Source organism: Calidris pugnax, unplaced genomic scaffold (assembly GCF_001431845.1).
Source record: "Calidris pugnax isolate Ruff unplaced genomic scaffold, ASM143184v1 scaffold24, whole genome shotgun sequence".
In the NCBI taxonomy this organism is placed as follows: Eukaryota; Metazoa; Chordata; class Aves; order Charadriiformes; family Scolopacidae; genus Calidris; species Calidris pugnax.
This window is the reverse complement of record NW_015090922.1, coordinates 24318308-24339371: the sequence shown is the minus strand read 5'-3', so window position 1 is coordinate 24339371 and position 21064 is coordinate 24318308. Positions and strand designations below refer to the sequence as shown.

General features: G+C 38.5%; 1 protein-coding gene across 2 annotated transcripts in view; it reads left to right on the top strand.

The window, feature by feature from the left end:
- Positions 1-21064, top strand: part of ACTN2 (actinin, alpha 2) — a 68412-nt gene that overhangs the window by 45175 nt on the left and 2173 nt on the right. For both annotated transcript variants that reach the window (XM_014950791.1, XM_014950789.1), the window contains exons 10-20: positions 226-456; positions 1615-1762; positions 3377-3527; positions 8486-8594; positions 9442-9582; positions 9977-10159; positions 11276-11410; positions 12012-12191; positions 12549-12695; positions 19440-19505; positions 20386-20544. In XM_014950791.1, the coding sequence (XP_014806277.1) occupies positions 226-456; positions 1615-1762; positions 3377-3527; positions 8486-8594; positions 9442-9582; positions 9977-10159; positions 11276-11410; positions 12012-12191; positions 12549-12695; positions 19440-19505; positions 20386-20544 (1650 nt within the window). The remainder of the gene's footprint in view (positions 1-225; positions 457-1614; positions 1763-3376; positions 3528-8485; positions 8595-9441; positions 9583-9976; positions 10160-11275; positions 11411-12011; positions 12192-12548; positions 12696-19439; positions 19506-20385; positions 20545-21064) is intronic.

Genomic DNA, 21064 nt, shown 5'->3' with positions numbered 1-21064 from the left:
TCAGGGTATTTCTAGAAATATCTAGAGTATCTGGGCAAATCAGATGAAAAAATATTCTTCAGCTTTGAAAATCTTGTTCTTACTTGCTATTAAGGCACTGATAATAACTAAGTCAATTATATTAAAATGGAGCCAACTTGATTAGGATTTGTGCGTTCAATGTGATCTCTTTTTCTGGTCGCTTTTCCATTGCTTTTATTTCAATTGTCTGTGTTGGTTTGAAAGCTTTTAGAATGGATTCGCCGGACAATTCCATGGCTGGAAAACAGGACCCCAGAAAAAACAATGCAGGCTATGCAGAAGAAATTAGAGGATTTCCGGGACTACCGCCGCAAACACAAACCTCCCAAAGTCCAAGAGAAATGTCAACTGGAGATCAATTTCAACACCCTGCAGACAAAACTGAGAATCAGCAATCGTCCAGCTTTCATGCCATCAGAGGGAAAAATGGTTTCAGTAAGTAAAGGAGGCATCAGTATTCTGTTCTCCTTTTTATCAATGTGCTCACAAAAATTTCAACATGAGAGATGGAAGTGCCATTTTAAGTCATCCTCAGGAATGTCAGTTTGTGGCACCATATCAATATCAAACCACTCTTTTTACACATTGCCTTTTATTCTAGAATCTTGCTTTCTCTTAAGCGTGCTTCTGCCTCTTTGAAGGCTTTCCCCAAGGCCATTATCTTGAGATGTGAGACGTTACAGAGCTTCCTTTGGGAGTGTTATCAAGACCTCTCTATCGGCAAGGCCAAATATTGTTTATTTAAGGAAAACTCACAGTGATTTCACTGTGGTTGTGACATTTTGGTCATTAGACTTGCAGAAACAGACATTGCTCAATACATGTTTCTGCTTTTTTCTACTTTTAAATATTAAGTTTTGTTTTTTCTTATGTCTGCAAAGATAAGAATAGTCAGTACCAAGAATTCTCATCTGCTGATAAATTGACTGTGGGTCAAAACATTTTCTGTGGAATGTAGCAAACCTGTTTCTGTACTCTCTTCTATCATTGTGTTTTGGTTGCTCAGATTTGAAAAATAGATGATTGCACTATCTGAAAACAGTTATTGTCCACTCCCCATATGCAGAAAATAAGGGCCCAGTTACTTCAGTTTCCTACTCATGCCTTTGAGTTTCTAACAAAGCTCACAAAACTTTGTGCACCACAGAGAGTGAAATGAGCTTGTGTTCCAGATAAGATACGCACCAAATCCTCTCCATACTAATTATTTTGCTGTTGTCAACTTCCAAGAGAAAAGTGCTTTTATTTTGATAACAGATAGGTATGTCATAAAAGAACATGCACATTGTAAAATAGGAGGTAAAAGCAATGTATCGTCCTTACACTGAATGAGTAGCTACGGTTGGAAGCCATTTGTATAGGGGTTCCTTTCATGAACCCACCTGAACAGAACACACTATTAGGAACAGATGTTTACACTACAAGACTTCCTGAGCTGTCTGACAACATTTTCTATGATTCTATGATTTTACATAATCTGGACATAAAAACTTCTCTTTTTGGAGCAAAATTGTGAATGAATCAGAAATCCACAAATTTGGATAAAAAAAGATTATAGTTTCATCCCCTCTCTTCCGTGTGTTCTCTTCAAAGGATATTGCTGGTGCTTGGCAGAGACTTGAACAGGCTGAGAAAGGCTATGAAGAGTGGCTGCTGAATGAAATACGAAGACTGGAAAGACTTGAACACTTGGCTGAGAAATTTAGGCAGAAGGCTTCTACTCATGAACAGTGGGCATATGGTGAGCAGAGATGGCTTTTAACATTGTTAATGTTTTAATCTTCAAAGTTGAACTGTCAGTGCTGAATATTTGCCAGGCAGAAACTCACTCAGAAGTAGTTTGGATAGTTTTAGAAACCTAAAATAATAACAGATAAAATCACAGGTTTTGTTGACTGTTAGTCATGACCTAACTTGGAGGCATGTAGCTCATGAAATGTAACTGTAAAAATCATGATCTTGAGGTCGTGAGCCAAACCTAACGGCACTATTCAGTACTTGAATAGAGGCCATTACTGCTAATGGATTCCGATGTATTTGTACAATAGCAATCCAACCAGGAACATAATAACACCACTGTTTAAGTGTGAAACTATTAACAGTTACTCTGAGTTGATTATCATTTGGTCATCATAATTTTTTGAATAGTCAACATAAACTACATGATAACGGACTCATTTCTGCTTTCTTCCATACCTTGGATTACATCCCATATATATTTTTTTCTGTTTTTTAATGGTAACCTAACCTTATGTGTAGTTCTAGCAGCCATGGGACCATACAATGGCATACACATCCATTGGGGATCGTTAAACGTAGATCTGCTCTGTCATCCTGTTGTTTACTCTTCCTGCTTCTGCCCTGCTTCTGGCTTTTTCCAGCTAGAATCCTTTCATGCTGTGAAAGTAAACCAGAGTCCGTCCTGTAACACAGTTGCTGGAAGCATACAAGGCTGTAAATGGCTGCCAAGCAGATAGTAGAAGGGAAACTACAGTGTTTATCAGCCCTCAGAGCCTATTTTCTGAGCATAAACTACTCATGGTAACATGTTATGGCTGTTATGCAGGGAAAACTCCACATAAACTGGTACATAGCAAGTGAAACAATAGTCCCTTCTGGCTCTAGAATTCACAGAGCTGTGTAACGCCGTGTGGGGACCTGCAGTTGTAGGCACTGTCTGTATAGATTCAGAGATTCAGTTGTCCAACACAGGAGCTACTGAGGACTAATATTTCAGTTTCTGATTTCCTCTTTGCTTCTCTAGCCTTTTATAAATAGGTTGACATTTTCCACTTAAAATTCAGCATTTGGCACACATCTTTTTTTTTTTTTTTTTTTTTTTTTTTTTTTTTTTTTTTTTTTTTGGATAAGCAGATAGGGTTTTCATCACTTATTTTTTTTTTTTTTTTTTTTGGAAGTGCTGAAATGAATAATGAATTGAAGGCAGAACATGAAAAAGAATAACAGATCATTAGTAAAAGTGAAGCTAAACATAGCAGTGTGATTTCTGGTTTTGTAAGTCTAAACTACAAAAGACTTGCCACAATAGTTTACAGCCCCAGTTTTTGCCAACATACCATTTTTATGCAGTTTCTCAAGCAATTAATACTTGCTATTTTAGACCAGTATAAACAGCCTATGCAAGAATCAAGGAATTACTGAGAGATCTGTAAAAATACATATTTCTAGTTAACACTACTGTGCTGATAATTTGCCACTGATTTCAGTGGGGGTGGGACTTCATCTCATATATGTAATTTTCACTATGCCCCAGTTTAAAAAGTTCACTGAATTTGCAATTGTTCTAACAAAAAAAATAGTGAAAAAGGACTCATATTTTAATTTCCTCTTTCAGGCAAAGAGCAAACCTTACTTCAGAAGGATTATGAATCTGCTTCTCTGACAGAAGTCCGCGCCATGTTAAGGAAACATGAAGCTTTTGAGAGCGATTTGGCGGCTCACCAGGACAGGGTGGAACAGATCGCTGCCATTGCCCAGGAGCTGAAGTATGTTCCATTTAAAGGCTTGCAGCTGCTGACATTTAACTTTGCGATAAACTCTTTCCAATGAATTTGATAGTGTCATAGGTACCAACGTAAGAATTCCAGAGATAGCTTTATAAGTATATTATCTGAGCTGGTCACTGAGACCTTTCCCTCATCTCCCCCTTAGCCCCAACCAAATATAGATATTCAACTGACCAAAATTATTTGAAAAAAAATAATTAAGTAATAGTTAAAACAGCTGTGTGAAGCACAGTTTTGTCAGCAAAGCTCTGCACACACTGACAGGACTGTATTGTTACATACTGATGTCCCTATTCTGGGAAAGTCATCCTGGTGTGTAAACCAAGCTAAGCACGTTTGATTTTATAATCTTATGCAGTTCATTGCAGTGGTCTTGTAGTGTAAATCAGTGGCACTACTCCCGATCTTAGCAATTTGGCACGTACTAAAATTCATTGCTTACCCACAGTATAAATCTGTAAAGCCAACAGGAACAAATGTGTGCTAGTGGTCAAAACAGAAGCCAACATCAAAATTCTCAAATTCACGCCCTTGGCTTCAACTCTCCCAAGTTTCAATTTCTCACCTCCTTGAATAGGCACAACAGTTACTATTAAAAAATCAAGTGTTAAAAACATACCTCATGCCCTGTTTTCACTTTGCGAAGGACCATGACTCATAAATAGGTCCACATTCATTAACAATTTAAAAATCAGAGTTGTCTAAAAATGTAGTTCATACCTGATAGCAGCTGCAGCACTTAAAGTAATTGTATGATTCAAATGGACTTAGAAGAAAAATCCTATTTTTCAAGATTATTTAAAGGGGGGAAAGTAAGTATAGTGGATAAAATAAGTATTAGTTTTTAGATAGCATGAAAGACATCTGAAAAACACAGAGGATGAAGATTTCACTGAGTATGTGAGCTTACGAAACACCTTCTGTCATGCCATGGTCCCTGTTGTGGAGTTATTTGTTCCTCTTTATACGAAAGAAAGTTTCTGGAATACCTAATCATTGTTAATTCAGCTTCAGCTTTACAAGTGATGTGAAACTTTGGGAACATAGTATACATAGCACAGCATCTGCTTACCAGTGTTTTGAACCCTGTGTCCTTTACCTTTGGTGAGGCCAGCGAACACTGTATCCTGTCTATTTTAGGATTGTCTCTTCTGAGTTGTTTCAGTAATTTGCTGCGTGAAGTTAAACAAGTTATTTGTGGCTTGGGTAGCAAGGTGCTGAAAACATATTTAGAGATGCTCTACTTTGACTTCTCTGCTTCTCCATACAATGGAGCTATCGGTACCTAATTTTTCACTGAGACTCAGTAGCTCAGTTAAGCTTAATGCCCTTGGAGAACACTGAATGAAAGGTCATAAAGGTCAAGTTTTATTAGTAGTTGCAAGCAAATTAGCAGCTTCTGTTTAAATAGTGATTTTAATTATTTATACATAATTCCCCACATAATGAAATTATGGAGGAAAACGCTAATTTCTTTCTCCAATCGTATTTTTAAAGAAATATTCAGACTAATATCTGAATGCTAAGAAATGCGCATTAGCACCTGATCCAAAGCCCATTGAAGTCAATCTTTTTTCTTGTTTTTTTTTTCTGTCACTGGATCAGGCCCTTACAGAAATCATCATCTATGTCTAAATTCCAAGTCAGTACACCTCCACCTTTTATTTTAGTCAGTCTCCTGGCTCCTCAATGTTGCTATTTCAAAGGAGGACAATTGCTGTGTGACCTTGAACTCCACCAGTTAGTTTCCTGTCTGTTCTGGTATCTGCTGCTGCAGTGGCTCAGTCCACGCTGTGCTTAACGTTAAAGTTGCTACAACTTGTTGGCTGTTGCTGTTTAGATAAAGGGTGTGTGTGTGTGCAAGCAGGTGATTCCAGCCAGGATGCTGCTATAAGATTGTTTGTGTTTCAGCCTGTGTAGACTTAGAAATCCTTGGCAATGAGGAATGGCAAGGCTTGGATAGGGCTATATACAAAGCTGGGAAAAGTCAGGAATTTCTAAAATGGGGTTTGCCGTTTATGACATAGCAAATACTAAATAGAACTTGATCAAGCTGTGCTAGGAAGTGCCATATTCATTTATGGCCTTGTGTGATTTCAGTGTTTTCAGTCATCAAAATAAAATTTTTGGGATGTAGTTTCTTGCGTATCTGTCGCTTATAGCATAGCAACCTATTTTCAGCCAAGAAGACCACTATCTGTAACACTGATTTGGAGGGTCTTTTTGCTTCTGAAAACCTGGGCTCAAATTGTGCTTACGTACATGGTGAACATGAGCCTGGTTCTGAAGCAGTGCTAAAGCATGTTGCTCAGCAGGTTATTTTTGTGACACTAGCACTGTTCCTAAAGTGAGCTCATACTTAAGAGCTTCTCTGGACCAGGACAAAATTTGACTGAATTTTTAATTCTTTACAGATACAATTGAATTACTTGTGAGATGAATAGGAATAGCTTAATGATTCTAAAGTCCAAAGACTGTAGATTTCAAATAATCAAACAAATAGAAATTACTAGAATTGGAAACTCTGTAACACGTCTGCAGAAGTACTTTGTGTATGCATGATAAACAAACTTCTTTCTACAAAATGTGAAATCTAGTCTCTTCACAGCTTCATGTTGAGAGAAAAAAATTAATAGGATAAAGAATGTAAACCTGTGTTTTATTTCTAAGTAAATAATCTGCTATGAGTTCATATTTCTTCCTCTATTCCTGCTTTGAGCAGAAAAATGTTTTTTGACACATAAAATAGACTTATTTGAAGTGAACTACAGCAGGCCCAGAAGGACAGTGGAGTTACACAGCTTAATTCCACTTGGTGATCTAATTTATGATTTTTGACCCACGGGTGTCCTTTTTAAAAGTTGTGTTGATAATATTATTCTCCTACGTATTTGTCCACAGCACATATCTCTGGAAGAAATAGGATAGCAGAGATCTTCCGGGGAATGACTGAACCTCCCTGGCAGAGCTGATGGAGTAACATTGCATATTATCTTCCAGGACTTTGACCAGAGGTGGTACAATTAGTCCCTCACTTTCATGGAAGGACACCCGCCCTTATGCTAATTGACAAAAGGAGATAAGTGAAGCAAAAATAAAATTTGCAGTGCTCTCAGGGATGTGACCTGAGAAAACCTGGAAGATCTGGAAAAATACCCTGACCATATGTCCATATTCTGGTATACTGGATTTGATACGTGAAAAGAGACCAGAATACAAATCTCTACATCCCATCCACTTAGAGAGCTCACAGTCACACAGGAACATCGTCTAATAAGCTCAATATGCTATAATGAAAAAACCCAACTTCTAGCCAAAAACTCATGGCAGCAAATTATATTTTAGCCTGTTTCATCCAAAACTTCATGCTTCTGACTTAGTTTCTTAACAGATGGCTTTTGTCGCATCCCTTTGAAGGTTAACAAAAAGGCTTGCTCTAAAGGAAGAAACAAGTTTTTGAGTTAAGGAGCCCTTGTGTAATATGACTTACTGACAGCTTGCTCCTTACATGTAACAATTCTACTTTCACAATTTTGGGTTGGTTTTGTTTGTTGCTTTTAAAAATTGGTAAGGCATTTTATTTTTTTCTTGTTTTATCATTCTTCAGTTTCAGCAGTTGACTGATTGCAGCACATCTGAAGCCTCTTTTAAACAGAATGGTTCACATACTTCTCAACTTTATCCTGAACCAGATTGCTCTGACTGAGCTTAGAGGAGGAAGCGTGAACATTGCCCCTGGCCTACAGTGTAGCTTAATAGAGCTATCTCTGTTCTCATTTTGTCCTCTGTGATTCTCTAAGTTACTGATGGAAGAATTCTTGCCAGTTGCCTGGACAAGAATATTCAAAAGAAGGGAACAAATTCTATCTGCATTTAACGTCTTGTTCAAGCCTTAAAGTAAATCTTACCTTCATATTGTCATGCTGTCACACAATCACAATATCTGCAGTGCTTAGTACTGGGCAAAATGTCCTCAAGGAGCAGCCAAGAGCTAAATTCAGTGGATGATGATACACCAATAAAAGCGAACTTCCAAAGTGCCACACACACGTATTTTATCATGGTCATGATGGCTGCAGCAGAACCAAGGGGATTATCTGCCAGTGAGATCAAAAATTCAACTTGAGACTGAGTGAGTGCAGAATCTCAGGACAGAGCCTTAAAAAGTTATTCCAGTCTTAGGCAGAAAAGTGAGTTGCTTTCTGTCAGGGTAGTATGAGCCTATTAAGCAGGTGAAAAAGCAATGCTAACTGCTATGTCCTTTGTGTGTGCACTGATTCGTGCTGGTGGCATACATGGGTCAGGAGATTCCTGTTCTCCAAACCAGCCAGTTCTAGGACGTAGCTCTGTGAGGAGTTCCTGGAGAGGAAGATGAGACTTGTTCTCTGTGCCCCAGATCTGGGCAGCCCCTGTTAGCATTGCCAGGCCTGTGAGAGAGAGATTATGCTTGGATGCAGCTTGAGGTCTGTTTCTCAGTTAAATAATTTCAAAGTGTATGAGGCTGGAAAGGATCATTGGATTATTTAAAACAAAATCTATGTTTCAGGACAATTAATTAAAAACTGTACCAATCTTCAGAAACTTGATAAAGCCCCAGGCTGAAGTATTCTGGTCTTCAGGAGATCAAATCACTCATGCTACAGAAATAGCTGATACAAAGATGGTCAGACATCTTAATTGTCTTTAATATCTGGATGTCATAGATGGTTACTTGATTTTTCTCATAACAGAGAAGGTTGATCCTTTTCCTGTGCTGTGCTTCTTGAAATGCTGAATGCCTAGATCACACGTCTGTACTGCAGGACTTGCTTACCTGGAGTAGAAATACTGCAAAAAAGAGGGGAGGAATTACTGGGGGTCAGTGGAAGAGTGTGGACAATGCAACTGCTCCTGTCTTTCAGAAAGTCACACATATTTTTGTCTTCACTCTTTCTTAGTGAACTGGACTACCATGATGCTGCAAGTGTCAATGACAGATGCCAAAAAATATGTGACCAATGGGACAGCCTGGGAACACTTACTCAGAAAAGGAGAGAAGCGCTGGAGGTAAACCACATAACAATGATCAGCAGCTCAGCTGAGGCAGGGAGGGGAGAATGAACCATTTGTTTCAGATCTGGAAACAGTGTAATTGAGCATCCACTTTGGCATCCGAACAGCAATAAGGCCTTTCCTCAGATCTCGATTTCATTTTGGTGTGGTTTCATTTGCAAATAGATTGAATTGCTCAGAGCAGACTTGACAGTGCTCAGCTGCCAAGGACAGTCCTAAAGCGGCAACAGACGGCATGTGGTTTATAGCACCACGCTTTGGGGATTTGATGTCCTGCAAGGATAAGAAAGGCCGTTAGTGCTTACCTTTTCATACTTGTCTGAGCTTAATCAGGTGACATACAGGATAATAGCCAGCACTGGTAATTTCTTGGTAGTGAGTATTTCAAAGCACTGAGATACTTTCCAAAACCTTTTTCCTTCAGAAAAGAGGAAGTCACACACATGGATGCCAAGGTGGAAAGCATATGTCTAACGCTTCCTTTTTATACTTACAAGAAATTAATAAAGCAAGATTAGCAGATTTTAATTGATTTGCAGACAGATTACAATAGTAAAAATACTTAAAATATCAGTAGTGAAAAAGTCATTTCACTACTACATTTCACATGTTATCCTTCAAAGGCATACACCTCTTTTAACATGTTGAATATGACAGTACCTTTACTGCAATTAGTCCTATTGCCTTGAGTGAGAATCCTTAAAGCAGGTGGTGTAAACAGTCAACAATACAATCAATTGCTTTTGGAAAGGCAAGTGTGACTTTGTGCATGGGTGGGTATGTGTGTGGAGTTAACTCTTGCCCTAGTAACGCAGGAATGTACCTTTCCCAACCTGTACAGAGGACAGAGAAATTGCTCGAAACAATTGATCAGCTTCACCTGGAATTTGCCAAAAGAGCTGCTCCTTTCAATAACTGGATGGAAGGTGCTATGGAAGACCTACAGGACATGTTTATTGTTCATAGTATAGAGGAAATTCAGGTAAATGGTTATCTGTTTTTTTGTCTTACAGTCATAGGGAAGACAAGAAAGGAATTTTTTCCTTCTTGGAGAGTAGAACATGTGTAAGAAAAAACCCATATTCTGTCTTGACGTTTTCTTTGTGATATGCATTGTATGCTCTATTATAAGTAGGGTTCTTCATTGCTATGAAAGCATATTCCAGAGGTCATGGAAGAAACAATGGTGCTGATAAAGTCAATGAGGGCTGTTTCATGAATGTATCTACTCTACATGTACTATTTCCTGTATCTACAGATACATGTAGACAGGGCGTTTGGGAGGCTGAGAGAGGAGTTGTTACTTACAGCAGGTCTTCCAGACATACAAAGGAGCATTAAAGTTTTCATGCTTTCCTCTCTGTTTCCAATTTTAGAGTTTAATCTCTGCACACGATCAATTTAAAGCTACTTTGCCAGAGGCAGATGGTGAAAGACAGGCCATACTATCAATCCAGAATGAAGTTGAAAAAGTTATTCAGAGCTACAGCATGAGAATAAGTGCAAGCAATCCTTACAGCACGGTTACTGTGGATGAGATTCGTAGCAAGTGGGAAAAGGTAATGTATGCTAAATACATAAATGACACTGTAACATGGTATTCTAGTTTAGCAATACTGAGGATATTCAGAGAACTTTAGAATAATCTGTAAATTATTCCAGATCATCAGACGTCATAATGAACTTTCTAAAGCATCTTATGTTCTCCCTTACGTTTGCTTGTTTCACAATATCCATTGCTCAGTATTACCTATGGTCCTTTTTGGTGGGGCAAGAAAAGCAAGGGTTGGGGCTAGTGCAGAGCCGGTGGCTGGCCAGCAGATGGGGCAGTGCGGTGCTGGCAAAGGAACAGAAAATTATTGTCTTTCAGTATTAACAGTAGTTGATGTGTCTCTTCTACCCAGTTGCTGCTTTTCACAAATGTTGTCAAAAGTCAGCATCTTTGGGACCATTAATATTCTTTCCAATTAGACTGAAATTGCCAACTACCTTAAAAAAAAATTACCTTAAAAAGAGGCTCCTAGAGCAATCGCAGAAATTTGATTTCATTAGGAACCAAGACGGATAATATGCTGAAGGTAAACAGTTGTGTAGAATGCATGAATTTACCAATATATAAACTTACAAAGACAGTAACCCACCCTCAATGGGTTATAAAAACCAAGCAAAAAACTCAGTCTCCCAGGGCAATCCAGAAGGGTAAGCCAAAAAAAAATTTGCAATGTATTAGAGACCTTCAGATATACATGATGGATGGAATGTATCTTGTTATCCTGTCATAATGGGTGTGCTCAAATAAAATGTTTTGCACTGACTATTCTTAGAACAATTACTTAGAGATTGAAGACTCATCCGTGTTTCAAAAGAAAAACAAAGTAACTGCTCTATTAACAGTTTAAGTTAAATAATTGTCTTGAACTTGAATCCAGTCAGAGGTGAAAATTTCTCCTCTCTCCATGTTAGTCTCTGGCCAGGCTGCCCCAAGACCATGTTAGCAATTTCTTGTGTTAGCACAGACCTGATAAATAAAATAGCGACCATGTTTCTGGCTTGTCCTTTTGATCTCAAGCTTCAGACCAATAAGAAAAATCAGTAACTGTAGACTTATTTATTCCATTTGTTTTTGAACTTTTCGGTTGTGCCTACTCACACTCAGTGCATTCCTGCTGTAACAGGTGAAGCAGCTGGTGCCTCAGAGGGATCAATCCTTGCAGGAGGAACTAGCCCGCCAGCACGCCAACGAGCGCCTGCGCCGCCAGTTTGCTGCTCAGGCCAATGTCATAGGGCCCTGGATCCAGACCAAGATGGAGGTGAGTTGTCACACCCTCAAGCAGAAGCTGACAAAGCGTTTTGTACTTTTTTTAATCTCTGCTTTATATACAGGACAACAGCAATTTCCATGATAATTCACCAGCTGTTTGATCCTGAAGTGTTTAGCACCTGTTAAGATGATTTTTGAAACTGTGGTAACTTGAACAAGTGGCACCTTGATGGTGCACAAGACATGCAGCTTTGAAAATTCAGCCACTAAACAATTACTCTTTAGCTTATGCTTTCTGGTTAAGACGACTTTCAAAACTGTGGAAGCTTGAACAGCTGGTACCTTGATGGTGAGCAGGATGTGTAGCTTTGAAAAATCAATCACTAAACAATTACTTTTTAGCTTCTGCTTTCTGTAAAGGAAAGATACCGGGATCGCTGGGATCTCAATAATGGTTCCAGAAATAAATGTGCCACATTCCTTTTGAAATGTGTTTTCTACAGTAAAATTTATTGTCCCCACTGTATGAAAATATAATTACTATTGCTTCTTAGTATGAAAACATCACATACTTATGTCAGAGTTGGTCAAATTAGCAAATCTGACGTTTAAATTTTGTGGGGCGGGGGTGTGTCTGTTTCTCTTGACAGGAAATTGCCCGCAGCTCTATTGAAATGACAGGGCCTTTGGAGGACCAGATGAATCAGCTGAAGCAATATGAGCACAATATCATTAACTATAAACACAACATTGACAAACTGGAAGGAGATCATCAGCTTATACAAGAAGCCCTGGTGTTTGACAACAAGCACACCAACTATACTATGGAGGTAGCTAGTTACTCCCTTTTGTACTTGTTAGTTTATTCTGCCCTCTTCTGCCATATAACTGCCTTTCCCAATCTGAAGAGACTGCAACGGAGGATGGAATTTAACAAACTTTCTGATATCTTATAAGCCTTGGTTTATTTTCATTTATTTTTACCTTTAGTGAAGAAGTACCCATTTAGAAACCAGTCTATATTTTCTGAAGAGCATTTTTATTTTTAATGATCCTTGGTCATTAGTTAGTGGTGTGGAAAAGATATCACATAAATATTTAGAGCTGATTTTTTGCTTACTCTGCGTTTTATACTCTTAGAAGAATATATTTGATTCTTTAATAATTCCATATTTTCTCTCTCATAGCACATCCGTGTTGGATGGGAGCTCCTACTTACCACCATTGCTCGAACTATCAATGAGGTTGAGACTCAGATCCTCACAAGAGATGCCAAGGGTATCACCCAGGAACAAATGAATGACTTCAGAGCATCATTCAATCATTTTGACAGGGTACAGTACTCCTGTTTTTTCTCAACTAGTGACATTTATTGTTCCCAAAAGCAAGTTTCTTTCCATCCCAAATGTAAGCCTTTTAAAAAACTGCAAAGGCAGTAGTAATGGGCTCTTTCTAAAACAGCAAAAAAGATCTGTTAACAAAGAATTTATAGCCTTATGAAACCATAGCATTTTACAGATACGTTAAAGATTAATTTGTACTCTTTAAATGTAATGCAAAATTATAGTTCTGTTAATATGGTTAAGTATTTGTTCAAATAACAGCAGAACAAGGTAAATCCGTGTTTTGGAAAATAATGTGCCCCTTTAAATAAAGGCAGTGCAGCACATTATGGTTGCCAGCAGCTTCCATCCCATTAAATTTAGCTGTAATCTGGATTACATTTTTAGTTTTTTTTTGTTTGAATCACAATTTGTCCCCCCTAGAAATAGATTTGTAGGAAATACAGTTGGGGCACCGATGGCTGTCAAGGAAAATCCTTCATTTTTCTGGCTGTATGTGGGAAATAAGAGGCTGGGTTTTTTTCAGTTATTTAATCATGCATAAATAAAAAAGTAGGAATGAAAAGACTATTGTGAAGAAATTTAACTCAATCCTTTAGTGAGTTACATAGTATTCATGGATAGAGGGTTAGAAAGATAGCTATTAATAGACACAATAGCAAAATACATGTGGACAGGGATCTGATGTTCCCAGTTGGAGAGCTATCTGAGCATGAGTTAGCTCTGCTGGCTCTGTGCTCACATGAACCCACCTTCCAAACCAAGTTCGCATTTCAAATACGAAAAAAAGGTTACCATAATGCAGCACCAGGCTGTTGTCTCTCCCAGTACAGATTCCTGCAGTTAGCAGACTGTGCTTAACCTCCAACATATATTCTGTTATGACATGAGTCAGGTCCTTCATATCATTCCAGGCGATAGCAAAGTGCCACTTTCTTTCACTGACATCCTGTTTGTCCAGCTCTACCTAAAATGGTTACCCATACCTGAACTTACATTTAATGTGTATTGGATTCTGGCAGTTTGCTAAATATCCTTTAGAATTCCTTAACTGTTTAGAAAGAAAAGCAGAATTGCCAAACCTCTGCTGTTTGAAGAAACACGCAAGTATAGGAAAGATTGTCTACAAAGGAACCAGGAACAGATTTTATGGAAAATCTTAATGTGATTCTAACGCAGCATAATTCCTTTTTGTATTTTCGAAGGAAGCAGAAGATAACATCACAGAAGCAGAGATAAATTTCCTGGGAGCACACTAAATGGCTTTTCCAAGGCACTGGAGCAGATAACTGAGTAATTAGAGCTATTAAAAGCAGACAGAGTACCAGGCCTGGATAAATTACGCACCAGTATTTGAGAGACCCTATTAAGGGAAACCAAGGACATTGCACAAAGATCTGACAGCTCCCTAAAGATAAGGAAGCAAGGTGACTGAACCCTAGTATATCTTACACTAGATGGCCATTTCTACCATCCTTGTATCTTTGTAGTTCATAGATGAGTTCTCTGCCATGCTCACGGCAAGGCTGGTTCAGTGGCTGAGGAGAAGCTATGGGCATCTCTTGGTGCCTCAGAAAGTCTTGAAAGGAGAAGCTAACTGCTGCACCAACCAGCCCTATGGGTCTTTAGGCTTTGCAGATTTAGTAAGATTTTGAGATTGAAAGGACACAACAGAGCAAGGCCTTAGTAAAGTCTTGGAACTGGAAGAGGGCACTTGTGTCACATGGCTGCAGGCAGGCCAGAGATGGGCTATAACAATGTGCCACACAGAGGTACTTACCAGCTTCTAGATCCTTGCCTGTCCCTGGCTATCTCCTTTCTTCAGGCTTCATGAGTCATGGCTTCAGGCAGTGTCCCTTCTGCCCTTACTTCTGTTGCAGGAAGCCTGAGTGGCTGCATTAGAAGCAGAAGGAGATAGATGCTTCATCGGTTTCTATGGCCTCAGCAATCTTGGCCTGGGTTGCAAGTTCAGCTGCAGACCTTACCTTCCCGCGTGACGGATATAATCCAAAGGCCTTAAAAAGAGGTCTGGAAGGATCAGATTAAGGGAAGGACTATTTTGCATATGCCCCCTTTAGTATACTTCTGCCCTTAGCATCAGACATGGGAAATTGATCGAGGAGGGCTTTTGCGCTGATACAGTGCAACGATTATGTTTCTAGCAGCATAAAGCAAGTTGAAGAAAGGAAGAAGGTAAGATCTAAAAGCACTCGGCCATCAATCCAGGCTTTCTGCAGGGGACAGACAGTAAAAATACTGATAAAAGGGAAGCTTATACTGATTAAATTATACTGTAATTTAATGGGCTGATGCTACTCAGTCTACGCAGGCTAGAAGGACACATTGAGCAAACATGTTTGAGAGAGGCAGGCTTGTTTTTCATTTTTATATCCTTTCTATGTGCTTGAACACTCCAATATTTAGTGTTGGTGAATAAAGGAAACCCAAGGTTCTTCAGAGTTACTTCAGAGTACACAAAGCAATGCAGACTCTAAACTTGAAATTTAGAAAGAGAAGGCAGTAATAGATTCTTTTATGGTCTTGATTACCTTAAATAGAAATGAAGATGAAACCGGATCATCTCAATGTAAGCACTAACATGAAAAATACTGGCTTCTCCATGTCAGATAGAATTAGCAATAAATACATGTAGTAATTTTGTTGTGCTTAGCAGCATTTCTGAATGCCTGACATAGTTTAAAAAATACGCTGAAAGAATTGAACTGCTATTCACAATGATGAATAGCCAGAAAATATTCCAAAAATTAATACTGTCCCTGACAAGTAGGCTTTAAATACCTAAGCATAATGGAATAATTTATGCATGCTATAGCTCTCACTTCTGTGACATTTCTCCAAATTAAGACATATCTTTTTAATGCTTGACTCTTAGTGTGTGTTGTCAGTCAAGTACTAATATGCAGAGTAGCTCCCTTCCCTATTTTAAAGAACGTATTTTGGTACACATAAACCTAACAACTTTTTATACAGTGCTTCTAGAAACAACTTCATTTGCTTATAAATCTTAGGAAGGAACCCCTATCTTTCTCCCTAGGAAGAATATATAAAAAAAATAAAATCTTACAGTTCATAATCCATTATGAGGCTTAATTCTGCAGTTGTTAATCCTTTAAAAGATTTCTAAATAACGGGTGAATTTTTTTAAATGGCTTCTATATCTTGAATGTTTGAAAGAAAACTATTCAGTATTTTACAAGGGTTTTTTGGGGGAGCTCCGTGCCCCTGATTCTGAAACTGCAGTGAGTAAGTGGGCACCATGCATATAAGAATTACAAGGGGAGGAAGAGTTGAGTTTCTTTCAGTGCATCCACCAGCACAGAGAGCGTTACCAGTCTTCCTTGTTGAAGGCAAGTGGTAAATACATTATCTCCCTTGCGGCAAGAAGGCAGCCTCTGGGCTCTTGTGTTTCCAACAGGCATGTGTGCACACTGGTACCCCAGAGCGTATTCCTGAGGATGCTGCTGCTTGCCCACTACTCCTTGCTGGAGGCTGTGCCTGAAGGCATAGTCTAGTTGTAGGTATAAATATAAATCTTTAGCGAAGCTGCTATATTTCCTTCCTTAATGTGACTGCATAGAGAGAAAAAAAGAGAAAGTGGGACACAATGTCTGAATCACAGAAGCAGTTTAGAGGTGTTCAAAATGGTGCATAGCTGCATTATGGTATGCAGACAGATTGGGACACCAACACAGATATGTTGTCAGTCACTGGTTTTGAAGTCTTTTTATGCAGAGATTCCTTTTTCAGATTCAGCATATTTAGTAAATTCTAAATAAGATTGCGAAGTATGTGATAAAATATCTGCAGCTGCTCTGCATGTAATATCCTAATGGCTGTTAACATATTCTACTATTGATTTTTGTGCAGACTTCGGATTTTAAGTAGGAGCTCTGCATGCAGAACAATAGCATCATGCCACCCTATATTTTACTAACAGAAAAACAACAGCTCCCTATTAAAAGAACCGCATGATCAGGCTTATGCAGATCAGTTAGCATCCAGGGAACTGAAGGACATATTTAAGAATGTATTACTGTGACTCAGAAGCTCAATTGTTTTACAAGACCACATACAAATTGCAAAGGGAAAGAAAAAGATTTCTGGGGAATACTTTACTCTTAGTGTGACCTGCTGTAGCCATGCAGTTAGGATGGTTTTGGAGAGTTTCAAGCCAGCTTATATTAACATTTTCAGAATGATAAAATAAAGTATTTTGAATGCTTCATAGCAGAAATTCTTATAAAATAGAAATGTTAAAGGAAAAAACCTTCACTGTGATTATGGCTTTTAACTAAATGCTGCTCCAGATTTGCAGCTTTGCTTTATCTCCCATCATTGACTTCCCACTGTTATTTTTTGCCTTCCCTTTATGGAGCTGGTGGAGGTTGATGCAGAGGGAGTCAATATAATAACAGCACGATATGCCAAAAATGCACGGCATTATGAACTTAATAAAGCACTGCTTTATCTATCCTATTGGTATATTAAATAAACCCAGTGCATTTGTTAAAACTCCTATCATTTTAGTTATGCATAACTATGTAGAAATTTAAAAAAATAAATTATTCATCCAGCGGACAGATATGTAGCAGGCAGAAAACCTTGGATCTTCTCCAAACTGTCAGTCCGTAAAATCATTAAGGGTAATAATTTTTTATCTTAGAGCATCTCTTTAATTGTTTGCATGTATGCATTGTATGCACTCAACTGAAGTACATCTCTGATAGGACACATTTTGTGTGAACAGGAAGAAAAAGATGAGCCAGTCTGTTTTTAAGAAGTTAGTGTGAATTTCTTGACTTGCAAAAATGGAAAAAAATACTGGATCAAAACAATGATCCTGGTTGATGTGTTACTAGGAGCCATTTAACCTGGAATTCAATGTGGCTTTTTTAAAGTTAGTTTTCAAAGCAAAACCTTGCTGTATAAATTATTAGACAGATAACTGAAAATAAGTTACGTCAGTTATAAATTTATTTTGGATCTAGACAAGAAATCAATAGTTTTGTACTTCTACTCTCTTTTCAGATACGCAGTTAAATAATATTATCAGATCAAGAGTGAAGTAACAGTAACTGAGTTGGGAAAATATGTTTTTCCCAGGTTCAGTGATCTTCATACTGCATCTCACATACACTGCATGACTCGAAAATGAAAGAAGCAAATGGCAGTTCAATAGAATAAAAAACTGCCTTATGAGCAAAAAGGTTTAAAAAGCACCCGTAGAGAAAGCACAGTTTTAACTCTGTAGATGAAGTGAGGACCTTCCACTTAGAAAAAATCTAAAAGCATTAAACTGCAGAAGTTGTACACTTTTTAGGAAATCAGTTGCAATATGCTGACCTTACGTTTCCATGAAGTTTTGTAAAAGCATGGTTATTAATACAGAAGGAGAATGTTCTTCACTAACTAACTAACCTGATTTGTGATTTGTCTTTCTTTCCTTTCACCTCCCCAAATGCATGACCTGTGATGGGATGCTAGGATGAATCTGACAATCTACATTCTGATGAATTTAAAGCCTGCCTCATCAGTCTAGGACAGGTTGGAAATGACCTGCAGGTAGAGGAAACTGCTATTGTTTGGTTTTTAAGATAGGCCAGTACAATAATAACCAGAGATTGTGGGTTTAAACTTCAATGTGCTGGTCATAATGCTTTGAAAAGATCCTGCCTCTAGGAAGACAACTGGATTAGATGAACTGTCGGCATCACTTGCAGCCATATTTTTCTATGCAATTTTCAAAGATTTTGCAAGTTCTTTTACTTGGTTTGCGTGGACTCTACTAGATAACTGTGAGGAGTTCCTATGCTTCTTGCACTCAGACTTTTGCTGATTTTCCTTTCCTCAGACTCAAGAGAAGCTCTCTACTGCTCTCTCCTGATTCAGGATGACACAATTCTCTCCAAACCGCTACACTGTATCACAACACAGCAGAAATGTTTATTTACCTGCTTATTATCTTGCCATTTAATGTTTACTCAGCTCTGAGCCAGGAATGCCACAGATAGATTATTGCCTGGAAAATAAGCAACGTCCTTTTATACAAGGTTTTCAACTGACCTCCTTCTATGTCTTGCAAGTCTCATCCTTTAAGCCAGCATGAGCATCTCTCTGCTGTAGTCCAGGTCTTGCTAGCGTGCCCTCTGAAGGAAAATCCCTGCACTTATTTCCCATATGTCAGCAGACAGCTCATAGCGTACCTACCTGCACTCCAAGTGAACCTGCCTTGGCCTTGGAGTGGACTATTTGAAATAGTCAGTGATACACTATTTTCAGACTGGTTTTAACTAGACTTTTAGTCATTACAGCATCCCATGCGGAACCTTTCAAAGACATTTCATATCAGGGAGGCAGCTTGAGCATCTCCTGTGTTTGACTAGTTTAGTAACAAACTTTTCTCCTTGCCTTTCTCTTTGTCTTTGGTTGTGTTCTCTGTATTCTTGTCTCATCCACCTTTTCCCTTATCTCTCCCTGACCTTTCCTGATGTTAATTGTGGTGAAAATGTCCGTTTCCTGTGTGTAATATGTTAGTTACTTCTTCCTCCTTTAAAACTGATGATGATTCTGGTGACCTGCTCGGGCAATATCAATCAATACTATTCATACACTGGATCCAATGTGCCAATGGTCTAAACTCATCATCTCTCTGGAAATTACCCTGGATTCTTCAAACCTTCCCTTCTATACTCCTGACGTTGTTTTGGTCAATAGAGGAAGAACGGATTGATGGACCACGATGATTTCAGAGCTTGCTTGATTTCAATGGGTTATGATTTGGTATGAATATTAAGAAACAATGGCAGCTGGTTCTGCTTACAGCTTCTAACATTAACCACAGCAGCAATAAAGCTTATTTAAATTGTCAGAATACTAACAATTTACACTAGAGATGCTAATTTCTTGTTTCTTTACTTTTTCTCTATTTTCAAATCGTTAAAAAGGAAGTTAAAAGTACTTGACACTTGAAAACCATATTCTATGGTCTGCTGCATTGCTCTTTGAATTAAGGAAACTTTAAAAGTTGAAATTAACAGTTATTAAGTTTTTTTTTTTTTTTTGTTTCTCCTTTATTATGTGCATGGGGAAGAATTATTTTAATGCTGTTTAATTCTCATAAACTAGCTTTGGGGGTTGCCTTTTCTTTCCTTCACTTATTTATTCTAAAATTTTCCCCCAAAATTCACTCTTTTTAGTGGAAAAAACCTCTCCTATATTTGGCATGAAATGTTCAGAATTGTTTCCCTTACCTACTAGTTCAATGGGTCTGCAAGTAAACTGCTTCTTGGGCTATTGTTCCACCTCCCTCTGCAGTACCAACATTACAATGGTTTTAGAATTGGTGTAAAAAGTAATGTTAAGTTAAAACAAGTTAAACAGGCCCTGAGTGAGGGTGGGAGGGGGAGAAGATGCAGAAAGTTAATTGAAAGGTACATACTATGTATTTAGGACAAAAGCACTGAGTCCTTTTTACAGAAGAGGGGTGGTCATTTAAGATGCCAGGTTTCACTGACTCTGAAATTTGCATTCCTAAATCAGGGAGATGCTTTAAAGACTTTGTAACCACTGGTCCCTGCTGGTTCATGAGAGACATGGGGCCATTGGCAATTGATACTAGAGTGACCTTTCTTTTTTCTGTTTGTTTTGGATTCTGTGAAAGGGTGAAGCTGAGTTTGCCCGAATCATGTCTCTGGTTGACCCCAATGGGCAAGGAACTGTCACTTTCCAGTCCTTCATTGACTTCATGACCAGAGAAACAGCAGATACAGACACGGCTGAGCAAGTGATAGCTTCCTTCAGAATCCTGGCTTCAGATAAGGTCAGTCATCGTGCTGCGGGCTGTAAGGATTCAATAGGTCTCCTATTTAGCCCTTCTTTGCTGAAAGTCTTATACAAGCCTTTTAGTAATAGTGAAGCTTTTTTTCAGTTTGTAAGACTTCAGAGAAAGCACTTGCCTTTTCTTCTTGTTTGGAACCAAGACTCTTAGCTGAAATGGGTGCAGAATTCAAGGCTGTGTCTGTATACCCTCATATACAAAGAGCCAACATAAAATTAGACGTCTTAGACAAGACTTAGACAGTTTGTCTGTATAATGGATATATTGTACATCAGATCATGTCCACACAACAGCCTTGATTAGAGGGGAACTCATTCTGCCTTTCATGCTGTTGTCTGATGTTTCAATGCAGAGTTTGGCCCTCTAGAAGACAGCCTGGGTCAGGTGCACAAGACTATACCTAATTGTGAGCCATGTTGTGACGTGACAGCGCATTCAACAGGGTGATGCAATGGGGTCTACCCCTGTCCTGGGGGGAGGAGGCCTCCTCTAGTTACTGGGT